Here is a 15,289-nt window from a genome sequence, read left to right as displayed (position 1 = left end):
GTTGCATCCAACACTGCCCTTCCAGGAACAGAGTCATTATGTTTGCAGAGGCAAAGACCTTCACTAACTGGAGGGAGGGAGGGAGGGAGACCCTTCTGTACTGAGGGACTTTTCAGAACAGTGGGGAGGCAGCACTAAGCCCTTCAGGGAGAAGTGAAAAACAGCAAAAATTGCCTTTCCTTCCTTCGGTTAGCTTAGAGTAGCATAGAGATGTATATGCCCTTGCTCAAACACCATTCAATAATTTCAGCATGGAATGATTGAGAAAAAGTGTCATTCCCTAAACTAGACATTGGCAGAATGTTTCCTGTTTAAATTGATTGTATCTTGTAATTTGGACTTCTAGGATATGTGAAGCCAGTGAAGTACAACAAAGCTTCTTGCAAGTGGATTTTGTGGAGCACCCTTCCCAGAATTGGCAGAGGAAGAAAAACGCAAGTATCCTATGAATCACTTTGAAAAGGAAACTGGGCCCCGGTAAGTACATCCCTCCCAGGCACTGCATGCTGGGAGTTGCGGGCTGTATGGGGGCTTAGGGCTCTGCGTTGAAATGGCGGATCTGTCACAAAATGGCCATCAAGATTGGAGTATTCAAATCCAACGGCCAGATTTGCACACCCCTCATGAATACCACATCTTAGATAATGAGGAAAGCTAAGAGATCATGACATGCCTAAGGCTATCCAATGAGATAATAGCTGAATTGCATTTTAAACCAGACTTCCACCTTACAGTTCATGCTCTTAGGCAGTTACACTAGCTCTACATACATATTCAACTAAATACAAATGTTTTGAATAAATGATAATTCTTGGAACTGGACAGCAATTCCTGCAATAAAAAAAATGATATATTATCATACCGGTGAACTCCACTATTGCACATGATGATATGGCAAGCTCCAAGTCTGCTACAGAGTTCTGAAGAGATTGACAGTAGCCCAACTCCAGAGGCACCGCAAGCCGTGTAAGCACAGGGTGCTGTGCGCTTGGATCTTATGAAAGACGCCATCAGTCGGTAAAGTTCATCCAGACAATTGATGGGCCGCATCAGCTGCAAGTAAGTGACAAAGCTGCTGTTGTAAGAAGAGTTTCCAGTGAACATAATAAATTATAAATCCAACAAAAACCAAATTGCAGTTATCTTTGATGATCTGAGGTTAAATTCAGAGCACATGTTATCTCACAATACCACACTATCTTTTCTGTTCTCTAGGATCAGTAACTTTGGATGCCATTACTATGGCAAAAAGTGCTCTATTTCTTCAAGAGGCAGCCAAAGTAGTAGTTCAACCCTTAATAATTATATAATAAAAGAACAAAGCTCTTATGCTTAGAACGAACATTAATTGGACAATTAAAGGGAATTAACAGCAGGGCCTTTCTGAGTCGAAAGATTACACACATACAGTCGTGTGAAAAAGAAAGTACACCCTCTTCGAATTGTATGATTTTACATATCAGGACATAATAACAATCATCTATTCCTTAGCAGGTCTAAAAATTAGGTAAATACAACCTCAGATGAACAACAACACATGACATATTACACCGTGTCATGATTTATTTAACAGAAATAAAGCCAAAATGGAGAAGCCATGTGTGAAAAAGTAAGTACACCTTATGATTCAATAGCTTGTGGAACCACCTTTAGCAGCAATAAAGTTTTCTGTATGATTTTATCAGTCTGTCACATCATTGTGGAGGAATTTTGGCCCACTCTTCTTTACAAGTTGCTTCAGTTCATTGAGGTTTGAGGGCATTTGTTTATGCACAGCTCTCTTAAGGTCCCACCACAGCATTTCAATTGGGTTGAGGTCTGGACTTTGACTGGGCCATTGCAACACCCTGATTCTTTTCTTTTTCAGCCGTTCTGTTGTAGATTTGCTGGTGTGCTTGGGATCATTGTCCTGTTGCATGACCCAATTTCGGCCAAGCTTTAGCTGTCAGATGGCCTCACATTTGACTCTAGAATACTTTGGTATGCAGAGGAGTTCATGGTCGACTCAATGACTGCAAGTTTCCCAGGTCTTGTGGCTGCAAAACAAGCCCAAATCATCACCCCTCCACCACCGCGCTTGACAGTTGGTATGAGGTGTTTGTGCTGATATGCTGTGTTTGGTTTTCGCCAAATGTGGCGCTGTGCAGTATGGCCAAACATCTCCACTTTGGTCTCGTCTGTCCAAAGGACATCGTTCCAGAAGTCTTGTGGTTTGTTCAGATGCAACTTTGCAAACCTAAGCCGTGCTGCCACGCTCTTTTTAGAGAGAAGAGGCTTTCTCCTGGCAACCCTTCCAAACAAACCATACTTGTTCAGTCTTTTTCTAATTGTAGTGTCATGAACTTTAACATTTAACGTGCTCACTGACGCCTATAGAGTCCGAGATGTAACTCTTGGGTTTTTTGCAATTTCTCTGAGCATTGCACGGTCTGACCTTGGGGTGATTTTTCTGGGACGTCCTCTCCTGGGAAGATTGGCAACAGTCTTGAATGTTTTCCACTTTTGAATCATCTTTCTCACTGTAGAATGATGGATTTTAAATTGTTTGGAAATGGCCTTATAACCCTTCCCAGATTGATGGGCAACAGCAATTGCTTCTCTAAGATCATTGCTGATGTCTTTCCTTCTTGGCATTGTGTTAACACACACCTGAATGCTCCAGACCAGCAAACTGAAAAAACTTTGGCTTTTATAGAGGTGGTCATACTTGCTGATGATCAGTTAATCACGGGCATTTGATTAGCAGCACCTGTCTGCTACTTAGCATCTTAATTCCTATGGAAGCAGTAAGGGGGGTACTTACTTTTTCACACATGGCTTCTCCATTTTGGCTTTATTTCTGTTAAATAAATCATGACACGGTGTAATATGTCATGTGTTGCTGTTCATCTGAGGTTGTATTTACCTCATTTTTAGACCTGCTAAGGAACAGATGATAGTTATTATGTCCTGATATGTAAAATCATACAATTCCAAGAGGGTGTACTTTCTTTTTCACACGACTGTACATTGGTGAGTCAAAGAAAGGAAATGAAGCTAATGAGCTTAAGGTCCAACTACTACACTTTATAATAACAGAGAAAGCAAATATGGCAACAGCAACACTGGACATTTAATGAGCTGTGTATTCTGGATTCCTGGGATCTGTGGAATATAGCAGACTTGGAAGATAAATAGTACAAGTCTTCCAACTTGCCAGTGTACAGCACTTACTTTCCTGGCCCCACAACAGTGGGAATTACTTTACCTGATTAATCCAACCCTTTAACCTACAATGACTCATGGCATACAGTATTTTCCTCATGGACAGCATGCACTGAAATATTGCTTCGATGTAGAGTCCATTCAGACGATGAAATAATTTAATCCCCCACAAAACATTTTTATTTACCTTATCTATATAAGCAGCTTTTGATGTTGAATTAGGTGGAAGATTTGACTTGTCCAGGTAAAATGCCCTAAAAAAATGAACACCCACAATATGTTAACTGTTCAAGAACTTTTAAGCATTCAAGACAAAAGAAAGAGGAACCATGAAAATTAGTGCAGGATAAGAGTGCACCATTTAATGCATTTTTCCACTAAAAACTATACTGAAAACAATAATTTTGAGGCAAGATGAAGTATAGGCTATCATTAAAATTAAATGCATCCTACTATAAGATATAAGCTTTTGAATGTTCCCTTATTAAAACAAAAGATACTAAACCTTGGAAACCAGCTTAGCTAAAAGTTAAGAAAGAAGAGTTATTTCTGCTTGCATTCTAATGTTTTTGTAAAAAAAAAATTGAATATATTATCTCTACATGGGGTAGGATCACATTTACAGCAGCTCCCACACAAGCCACTGTAATCAGTAATAGTTCAGAGGAGTAGGTTATAAATGAGTATAAATGCTTGCAAGAGAACAAATACTTTCATTTAAAGGTAACAAATAAAGAACACTGGTTTGATTTAATATTTATGTTCTACAGAAATCATGTAAAAAATGGTCAATGCAGTACACCCAGGACTTGTAATTTCCAACATTTCTGTATCAAGAAATCTTCCTACTCATGCCTTATTAAAATATTTCAGAATTTCAGAGTTATGGAACTATAGAAATCAGTTTATTTAATCAGCTACTAAAGGACAGAAAATCTCTCCTGTAGTAGCTGATTAGAGCGCCCATTATCAACTTCAGTTGGTACGCCAGTGATGCCCATTCCTGGACAGGGATAGCCTAGCCACAGTCATTCATTCACAGGTAACCTCACGATTAGACTACTGTAATGTGCTGTATGTGGGACTACCCATGTATGTGGTTCGGAAGCTAAACGCAGTAGCTAGGGTGCTCACTGGGACACCTAGCTCTGCCCACATAAAACCAATGTTAAAAGAACTACACTGGCTGCCTGTAAGCTACTGAGCCATGTACAAGGTTATGTTATTATCTTGCAAAGCCCTAAACAACTTGGGACGGACTTCCCTTATATACACCCAGGCGACATGTACGATCTTTACCTAGCAGACCGACTTCCCTTATATACACCCAGGCGACATTTACGATCTTCAGAGGAGGCCCTGCTCGTCATTCCCAGACGAAGAGAATGCCATTGTGAAGAACCTCGACAGTGGGCCTTCTCTGTAGCGGCACCCATCCTCTGGAAAACCCTCCCTTGTGGCGGAAAATGTAATATCTTTTAAACGCCTCCTAAAAATATATCTTTTTAAACAAGCCTTCCCTGGACTGTAATTTATTCTGGTTTTATGTGATTTTAAAGTTTTTAACTGGATTTTATGGTTTTAGTTGTAAACTGCCCAGAGAGCTTAGGCTTTTGGGCAGTATAAATATTAAATAAATAAATAAATTGCAAATGGTGCACATTCTGCTACTTCCACTTAAATTGAGTGTGATGCCTTTCTGGATGCACCCAGAATCAAAAGGACAAACTGAATGGTGGAACATCCTTATCATCATTATTATTATTATTTAAAATCTGCTCAAGGTAACTGGCCTTTACATATTAAAAGCTACTTCAATATTGATGGACATCTGTTTTCTGTGTCATCATAAACAACTCAATTCTCATAATGCACAAACTGAACATTAACCAAAGTAAACAGAAACAACATTTTCTACTGCAAAGCCAGAGGCATTTTACTTCATATAAAACTTTGATTTCAGAAAATACATTTCAGTTAAGTCAGAGGAATAGCCATGTTAGTCTGATGCAGCAAAAAGAGAGTAAGAAATGCCTGTGATCTCTCCCACCACCAGACCATCTTAAACCATAATGCTTTAATCCTATACATGTTTACCAGGAGGTAAGTGCATTTTCACTCAATGGAACTTATTTATTAGTAAATATATTTAGGATTCTGTTTTAGTTAAATCAGAGTTTTGTAAACATGAATGCAAGGGTCATCTTGCTTGTTGTAGGTATGATGCTATAGAAGGTGTTCTGGGAGTATGTCCCTGTCATTGTGGGGTAATTGGCTCCCTCCATGTGTGGGCAGTATGTGGGTGCTGATTAGTTGCCACTGGGGGTGATTCCAGGGACACTGGGGGCATGTTGGTCATTTTTCAGCCATTTTGTTATTCCCTAGTTGTGCTGAGTCCCTGAGGGAAGGGAAAATACAAATATTGGATAGAGCTTCTATTCTTCTGGTGGAACAGCAGTGTATTTTCAATCTGGACATAATGAGGGTATAGGATTGCACTGCCCAAACACCAATTTAGTATTCAGAGTGTAATATATCAAAAAAGAGGGTGGGGGGAGGAAATAATTTCCCCCACCAATTAGCTGACACAGAAAATTTGGAAGTGTAACACTTGTATAGCTTTTCACAAAATTATCATTGGTGTTTTTGAGAACATAGCAGACTGAGGACAGCATACAAATTTCCAAAGCACTTCACTTAATTACTAAATGCTTGTTTAGGACCTTAATCAAATTTTATGAGGAAAGCTAATGGAAAACCTGGCTTAAAGCCCAAAACAAGGCAATATTTTCTAATCTACTTGAAGTGACAAGCATGAAATGTTAACATTTATTCCATGTACAGAAAATATTAGCCTTAGCGTTTTTAAAGTGTAGTCAATTTTTATTTATTTATTTTTGGTAAAAGTAGAAGATATGTAGAGTACAGCCCAATTCAGACGTAATGCTGGAGAAAACCTTGGTCCCATATGGACCCCTTTCTCTTCCGTCCTCCTATGTGAAGAGAGGAAAATCTTGAGGCTTCGCTGTTACATCTGAATAAAGGAGGCTGTGTTTTGTTGAAAACATAGTGATAAAAAATCAGAATCAAACTATGATTGGACCTGAACTGGGCCTAAGAATACATTCATTTTTGCATTTAGTAAAATAACTATTTGGAAGTAAATCTTTAACATGAGCAGATCTAAAACTAACTAAATCATGACACTTTTTGGGAAAATGTAGCTTGCAATCCTATGTATACTTATATTGGTATAAGCCTTGTTGAACTAAATGGGCCTTACTTCAGACTAAGCATGCATTGAATTGCACAGTTAATAATGTATCATAAACCTAAATAATAGGCCATACAGAACAAGGTCAGAAAAAAATAAAACTCAGTCAAAGAGCTCAATAAAAGAACATATGAGACCTGAAATCAAAAATAAGTTTCCAGAACATGATTAGGAAAAAACTGTTTTAGAAAAACACAGGCAAGTTTCTGAATGGGAGCATGTAAGTATGGACACACACATATATCAATAATACCATCAGCGTCGTCATCATCATCAATAATAATAATAACAACAACAACTTTCCAAATTCTATAATCAATTAATTCTTGTTTCTTCTAACTCTTCCCAGGGAGGCTATTGAAACCCTGTAGAGATGTCTGGAGGTGTTTATGAGATGGATGAGGATAAACAAACTGAGGCTTAATGCAGATACACCCATGGTACTGTGAGTAGAGAAACCAGCCGGTCTGGATAGCGGTGTGAAGCTGATGCTGGATGGGATTATACTCTCCCTGAAGAAGCAAGTATGCAGCCTGAGGGTTCTGTTGCAATGTGCATTTACTGTTGTTGCTATATTCTATTAAAATTAACAACTTTGGCAATTTTTAGGGAGCATCTTATGGTTATTTCATATTGTTAAACTAAGTACGAGAAATACACAGCAGGCAGATTCATGAAAGATATCTCCATAATTGTTTGTTTCCCAGTATGTTTTAAAAATGCCTTTATACAGCTCTAATCCTTCATTTTCTTGTTTGAATCAATGCAGGTGACTGTTAAAGAAATCAAGTTTCTATCAGCAGAAAAGCATCTTTTCCGTTACCAAAATCTGAAATTGTAATTAACTAGTTCTGGTTGGAAGCAAGCCATCTATCACATTTGCTCTAATACATCACTGGAGAATTCAAATCATAGTCAAAAGAGACAAGTACCATCATATCTCACAAATAAAATTATACTGTATGGAGGGAAATTCAAGGTACCTATTAGCTGATGAGTTGTTTTTTATAAATGAGTTCAGACAGAATATTATTCAAATAGGTTGCATTAGATGCTTGGGAAAGAGAATATTTCTATTTCATTTCCATGGGGAAATGCAGAACATGAAACAATTACAATAGGTAAAACAGCTGCAGTTATAACAAGTATCCCTTGCTATATATTTAAGCATCCATATCCTTCCTAATACTGAGGTGGGGAACCTACAGCCCATAGGCTGGCCTATACCATTCCTCTGGACACCCGTCACCCACCTCCATGCAAGACCCATCCCAACCCCTTGGTGCTAGTAGTGGAGTTGTGAGAAGTAGCAGCACTCACAGCAGAAGCTGCATACTGTCACCATCATCCTTCCATGAAGACTACCAGCAGGAGCTGAAAACACTGTGAGCAGGCCCAACTTCCCTTCACCTCTGAGACCCAGGAGCTCCACAAGGTGACCAAGAAGAACAAACAGCTGCTATCAGAGCAGTGATGCTTCAAATGAGAGCAACACCAATAATGCAAGATCCACCCGCTAAAGGAGGTCAGCCTGAGGCAGCAGAAGACCAAGATTCAGGTGCCATTGCCTGGCTCTGAGAAGAAGGGGATGACAGAGACATGCCTCTGTGTCTGTTAGGCATCTGAGTTTCAAATCACCCAGCAGGTGCTTAGGTACTTACTGTGGGGATGAGGAATGGAAAAGGAAAAGGACAAGCAATGAGTTGCACTTGGCTTGGAGTGGTTGCCATGGAAATGGGGAGGGCTAAACTTTAGTACTGAACATGGGAGCTGGTGGCAGAGGAGACAGGACAATGGCTGCTGGTGGTATATTTTACATGTAGCACTTTTTGCTCTTCAAAGACAGTAGGACAGATGAGCTTCAACTGTGGAACATCTTTCAGCCAGGCTGGATAAGAGAAAAGGCCAGATATACTGTGGAGTTAAGGGTCAGTATGAGGCTAGTGTGGGGAATTGTTGGGTCATTCTCTGCATTTCAGCCAATCAGAAAAATGGAACCAACCCTACTTGACTGTGCAGAGGAAACGGCTAAAACTTCCTACCAGCTTTCATTAATTAAAAAGTAGGTTCAAATTGGAAGCAAATTCACCAGGCAACAAGAGGGGGCCAAAGAAAGAAAGAGAGAGAGAGAGAGAGAGAGAGAGAGAGAGAGAGAGAGAGGGGTACGAGCAAAGAGACAGATGGAAAGAGAAGTGCCAGAAAGAGCAAGGAAGAGAAAAAAGGGGCTACCAGAAAAAGAAGGGGTGGGTGAAAATGGGGTGGCAGAGAGAGAGAAATAACATGTGGCCCTAATCAGAAAGAAGGTTCTTGCCCTAATACATAAAAAACAACTTTAGCTGCAAGTGCCATCGCTTACTTGCTAGATTGTCTTAAGGAGACTCCATATGATTTGGATTGATGCAGAAAGTACTTCTTTACCCACCCAACATACAAAGCTGTGACAGTGGGGAACCAATATCCACCATTTTCAAATCGGCTTGTATAGCATGTAGATGGACTGAAATATGGTGGAATTCCAATTATTTGGTGTGATTTGAAAGCAACAGAAAATGAGAACTAATACTTTACCAAATATGCCTCCACTGTCATTAAATAGCATTATTATTATTATTATTATTATTATTATTATATTAGCAATCCTAAAGTATTTATGCTGACAGATGCTCTACATGTGACTTCACTTATCCAAATTGTTTCAGGACTATGAACAAAGTTTGTGTTCTTGTATATAATAGACAGCTAATTATAGAATCATAGAATAGCAGAGTTGGAAGGGGCCTCCAAGGCCATCGAGTCCAACCCCCTGCTCAATGCAGGGCTACTTACCTGAGTTTTTGGTTGTACTGTTTCACTTTTTCCAATGAAGCTGCATTAATCTGTGCTTGAAATTCTTCCACCGATACATTGTCTCTATAATAGTAGCCTTCCATGCTTTCCAGGGCTACAAGAAAATGGTGGCGGGGGGGGGGGGGCGGAGATTGGGAAATATTTATTATTTACTCTTTTTTCCAGTAAAAATATTTATTTGTTTGCTTATTATATTTCTATACTGCCCAATAGCCAAAGCTCTCTGGGCAGTTCACAAAAATTAAAATAAAAATATAACACAAAATACAATATAAAATATTAAAATTACAGCAACGCAGAGATTTAAAATGCAAAAGTTGATGGGCCTCTTCAGACAACATGCTCAGCCATGGTTAGGCCACTCACTTCCTTTGGCAGTGAATTATTTAGAATTCTAACCTTTTGCAGCAAATGGTTAGTGAGCATGTTTAAACCTTGGTTATGTAGCCACCATAGTTAGGAATGGTTCACATGACACACTAAGTTTACACGACGTGCTAAGCCATAATGTTTCGCTCAAAATGCTTAACCTCCATGGCTTAGTGTGTTATCTAAACAGGGTCGATTTAAAACAACAGATAGATAGATAGATAGATAGATAGATAGATAGATAGATAGATAGATAGATAGATAGATGCTGAAGCCTCTAAATGTGTTTTTACCTTCCCTGTATCAATATGAACAGGATTGGGCTGCACTTATAATGAAATAATCATTGTACACTAACTCTGGAAAAATGTTTGCCAAATGGAAGGATTATTATCCTGTCGTCCTTATTTGCTTGTTGAAGTACATGTTAAGGAAGAATTCTCTGAGTGTTTCAAAATGTTTTTGTTTCAGCAGGCAAAAACTTTTTTGTTTCAGCAGGCAAAAACTTTTTTGTTTCAGCAGGCTTTTGGAACTATACTGGACCAGTGGATCCCCACCTCCCCCGCAACTTTTTAACTTGTTACAGTTTTTAATTTATTTTTAACATGTTTTTAATTTTACTGTAGGTTTAATTCTATTTTAACTTTTGTAATTTATATTTATATATTTTAATTGTACATGTTTTAGTCCTGTAAACCGCCTTGAGTCCAAGTACTGGGGAAAAGATGGGATATAAATTATTATTATTATTATTATTATTATTATTCATTGCTGTTTTTGCCAGGAGGATCCTATGATACTCCCCCTCCCCAAGGGATGCTCCTCTCTGCCAGTGGGGAGCCAACAAATGCATATTCCTAGTGCCCTCCAACCATCAATACTAGGGGTAGGATCGCACAATACATTTGCATTGGATTTCAACTTTAATCTTTATTCATTGATGAGCCTTTACCTACCCATTTAAGGAGAATTTATGTAAATCTGGAGCTGATAAAATTAGAACCTATTAAGTGAGTAATCCCATTATTACATTGAAATGCAAACAGGGTAGCTGACATTTGACAGAAGGAGCATATTAATAAAAGATATTTCAATTAAGAATGAAGCCACTTTGATAATAAATATAAATTGGAAGGTTCTATCTTTCTAGGGAATGATTAAAAATGTGCCCAATGTGCACAATTTTGTTGAAAACAGCCTGTGGATTCACAGCCTTAAATCTATGCTGAATATTAATTCTGCTAAACGTTCTTTAAATGACTTGCAATAAATAAAGTATTTATTGCTCAACCCCCTTGAGTGTTTCCAAAGACTTGAATTTTGTTTCTGTATGTTAGCTAGTTAACGACATTGGTCAAATTATATGCCCAGACCAATACTATAAATTAGTAAGTGGTGCATGGGATTGCATGATCTACAAAGGCAGTGGTGTAGAATCACATCTGTAAGAAACAGGTGCTTATCCCTTTTCTCTGGAACAGGATTCAGTATAAAGGGCCTCAGCTAATTACATTTAAGCAAGAGTAAAAATATCACTATAAATAATGGTATCAAATCTGGCTTTAATCATAAGTAACCCTAAACAGGGATGCACATCCTCACTCGCATGACATGCTGGGTTCACCATGAGTTATTTAATCCAGGATGAGCTGTAGCCACTATTATGAATATGCAACCACCGATGAGGTTGCAGCATGTCATCCACACCCAGCCACTGCAGGTTATTCAAAGGTTAAACATCCCTCTCATAACCTTACTACAAACCGAGGGTTATGAGAAGGTTGTTTAACCCTTGAATAACCAATGGTGGCTGGGTTCGGACAACATGCTGCAACCCCATCAAGAGTTGCAAATTATTTATTTACAATATTTATATACCACTCCCCATCCAAAGATTTAGGAACAGTGAACAACAAATAGAATAAAAGAATTTTAAAAATACCATATTAAAAATACATTTTTTAAAAGAACAAAGTTCTGATAAAACTCCATTATTCATAATGGTGTGCACATGCTCAACATCAGTTAAATAACCCATAGTGAGCCTGGCATGTTGGACGAATTGGTCCAGTGAATGATTCATTCAACTAGTTCAATTGGGCCCAGATAATCTTCGTAATGTGTATGGGCATTCACACCATGAAGTTTTTTTGTTTTTGTTTTGGGGTAGTTGTTTTTTGTGCATATGACAAGTTTTCAAAACAGTGTCCAAACAGATGGAAGTGAACAACTGAATGAATATATTAAAGATTACATCAGAATCTTTAATATATTCTAGAGAAGTATGTTCAAATATATGTGCATAATTAATACATGAGTTTCACACTAAAATAACATGATTTCCCGCAGGACGCTATTGTGTACACAAGTAAGCTTGAGAATTCCACCAGTTACACTTTATCATGCTAACGTTGTGTTGGGGGTGAGGGCAGCGGGATGTTTTACCTTGGGCAAACAGAACTGGATAAATTTTAAAACCTCCACCGTTCTTCAGTCTTTGAGGAAGTTGTTCAAAATTGTAGTTATCAAGGTAAAAGTAAACTTTCAAGGCTTGTCGGCTTCCTTCTGCTTGGTATGTGATTGGCATATCTAAAAAATAATCATCATCATATTACAATGTAAGCAAAGGTCAAAACCCAGTCAAGATTTTTGCTACAAATACTGTGAGAAAGCAAAACTAAAACATTTCTCATCCTGGAAAAAGGAAAGGATCTGTTGGTAAGAGAGGAAAGGCGGTGTAGTGCTGTGATTAGCAATGGACTAAAATAGGGGAGATCCAGATTTGAATCCTCATGCTGACAAGCTGAGTGACCTTGGGCCAGTCACTATCTATGAGCTTAACCTACCTCACAGGATTCTTTTGAGGATAAAATGGGGAAAAGCAACGTGTGCTTGAATGCCTTTGAGGGAAAGCAGGATATAACTATATTAAATAAACAAATGCAACTACAAATAAAATACTGTTTCCTATCTAGCACAGTTAATCCCTATGATTATGATACCACAGCAAATGTAATTTACACTGGAAGTTTATGTTACACTTGCCATGGGAATGCCACAAAAATGGAATCCCTGAATCACAATCTCCACGTGTCCTCTGTAAAACTTAGAAATAGTAACTGTGTCACGACATCAGCATGTAGTGAGTTTCCTCACCTCCAATCCACATCATTGGATGCTGCTGAGGGGGGACATGGAAATTCAACTGATGATGACATATCATGTGGTGAGTATTCCTATGTTATGAGGGAGAAGGGGACAATCCAACATGCAGTGTAGTTTTTGGCAGTATCCACACGGAAAGCATTAATATTTAGTTGAAGCACAAGAACAACTCTACTCTGTTGCTTTAGATCAAATTGGGTAACAGCACCAACTGAGCAGGTGACATCTGAAAATTATACAAATTCTTGGTTTCTTCATGTTCTCTGTATTTTTGGTAGGCTAAAATTCTGACCTACCATGACAACATAAGAACATAAGAAGTGGCATGCTGGATCATACCGAGGGTCCATCTAGTACAGCACTTTGTTTACACAGTGGCCAAGCAGCCGTCGGCCAGGGACCAACAAAGCAGGATGACAGCACCCTCCCATCCATGTTCCCCAACAACTGGTGCACACAGGCTTACTGCCTCAGATACTGGAGGCAGCACATAACCATCAGGGCTAGTAGCCTTTGATAGCATTCTCCTCCAGGAATTTATCCAAGCCCATGCATACCAAAAATCCTGCCATGGAAATAATAATGCCTAATTCATCAATGGAACAATGGAAGGCATAAATATAGTAGTCTTTGGGCTGTTCAGAATGTTTAAAGCTTCCTGTATATACACATTATTTTATTTAAGTTCAGTGAAAATGTAACTTTCCTAGTCAAGAGGACTCCCTCCTTCTCTGTCCCTTGCATTTTGGAGATAACTGGTGCAGCATTACATTTGTACTGATGTTAAAGCTAACACGGGTAGCTTTAAGATAGAGTTAAATACTATCTTTAAACTGGAGATACTAGAAATTAAACCAGAACCTTCAGCCTGCAAAGCATGTGTTCTACCGTTGAGCCCATCCCTGCTTTGCCTTGTCTGTCTGACTACTAGCTCTGACTTTCATTATCCTCTCTGCTAAATCACCTTCAGGCCTTGGTTCTAGGAACTTACGGGCTTTGCTACATGAGACATTTATTGTGTGCTCATCATTCCCTGCTCATGGTAATTTGCAAGTTCTTTAGATGACGTAATCCTCCACTTTTGCTTCTGTGTCTAACCAGTACCTTCAGAGTGTTTTTAGAGCAGGGGAAATATAGCATTTAATTGTGAAACTGAAAGAAAATGCTTCTTTCACTTGTGTATTTCCGCTATTCCACTATACCACAATGCCACCTAGAGGTTATGTAGCAGAAAAGCATGAAAGAAAACACTCTTCATGTAGTGCTCGGATCTCAATTCTGCAATGAAATAAAAAGCTCCTCCTCCACATCCCTTTAGCTTGTTAGACTGCCTACAGATATCCTAACCATCACTAACACTGATGCACATATAATATGGCACCATTGTTAAAGAAAGGATGAAAAAAATCCATTCATGCTCCCAGTTTTCTGTCAATTATTTATTTATTTGTTTGTTTATTGCATTTATATACTGCCCCATAGCTGAAGCTCTCTGGGCGGTTTACAAAAGTTAAAAACAGTAAACATTAAAAACAAATATACAAAGTTTAAAAACATAAAAAGCATAAAAACAACAGTATCCTTATAAAAAAATTATTAGGAAATTGGGGATGTTGCATCTGCATTAGTCCTTAAGGCTGCAAGGATGTATATTTCAAAACTATATAAAACTCCCAGTAGTTCCATATGCAGGTGACAGGACACAAATTAGAATTTGATATTTGTATCATACTGCATTTTGAAGTAACAATGGAAGATCTGAATATATTTTTCAATACTCACTTGCAACTAGAGGCTCTTGTTCAGATTGTTTAAAATAAAATGTAACTTTCTCCAGGTCAAACAATGCAACCAATGTGTCTTCTAGCATAGCTTGTTCATCAGTCTGAAAAAAAACCTTGTGTCTAGTAATTACTCTAGATTGATGCATATGATTATTAACATTAACTGCAGATGGTTACATCCTGTTTCACTGAAGCAGTAGTTAACCCAATTAACTCAGCAGTAACTGAAAATGGTTTTATTTCTATTGAATTCCCACTACATTTGCTGTCTAAAAAAGATTATTAGCAATGATGAAATATACTGAATAGAGCAAAATAATTTACTGTTTGCTGTGTTGGCCATGACATTTAATCACATGGAATTGTAATTGTTGTTCATGCAGAAATTCTGCACAAACACATTAAACTTAAATGCTTAAAATACTTTTTTGTGATACAATATTTAGAACTTTGAAAATGTATCTCTGTATTACTGTAACTTCTCAGCACATTTTATTACATCCTTGCTAACAAGGGAAGATTCACTTAGAACTATGCTTCACCAGAAGATCAAGACTTATAGCAAGTACAACAAAAATTAAGGAATTTGATTCTCTGTAATGACATTTTCTGCTACCCTCCCTAGTTTATAAGCATAGCAAATAGC

The 15,289-nt window shown here is 38.2% G+C and overlaps 1 protein-coding gene across 1 annotated transcript in view; it reads right to left on the bottom strand.

Moving 5' to 3' along the window:
• PREX2 (phosphatidylinositol-3,4,5-trisphosphate dependent Rac exchange factor 2) overlaps positions 1–15,289 on the bottom strand; it is a 149,210-nt gene that overhangs the window by 17,798 nt on the left and 116,123 nt on the right. Inside the window, exons 33-37 of the mRNA XM_063130819.1 lie at positions 14,642–14,744; positions 12,140–12,283; positions 9,305–9,419; positions 3,392–3,458; positions 863–1,053 (exon numbers count right to left, since the gene is read on the bottom strand). Coding sequence (XP_062986889.1) covers positions 863–1,053; positions 3,392–3,458; positions 9,305–9,419; positions 12,140–12,283; positions 14,642–14,744 — 620 coding nt within the window. The remainder of the gene's footprint in view (positions 1–862; positions 1,054–3,391; positions 3,459–9,304; positions 9,420–12,139; positions 12,284–14,641; positions 14,745–15,289) is intronic.

Source organism: Elgaria multicarinata, chromosome 7 (assembly GCF_023053635.1).
Source record: "Elgaria multicarinata webbii isolate HBS135686 ecotype San Diego chromosome 7, rElgMul1.1.pri, whole genome shotgun sequence".
Classification (NCBI taxonomy): Eukaryota; Metazoa; Chordata; class Lepidosauria; order Squamata; family Anguidae; genus Elgaria; species Elgaria multicarinata.
The sequence above is the reverse complement of the archived record's forward strand: the minus strand, read 5'-3'. Positions and strand labels throughout refer to the sequence as shown.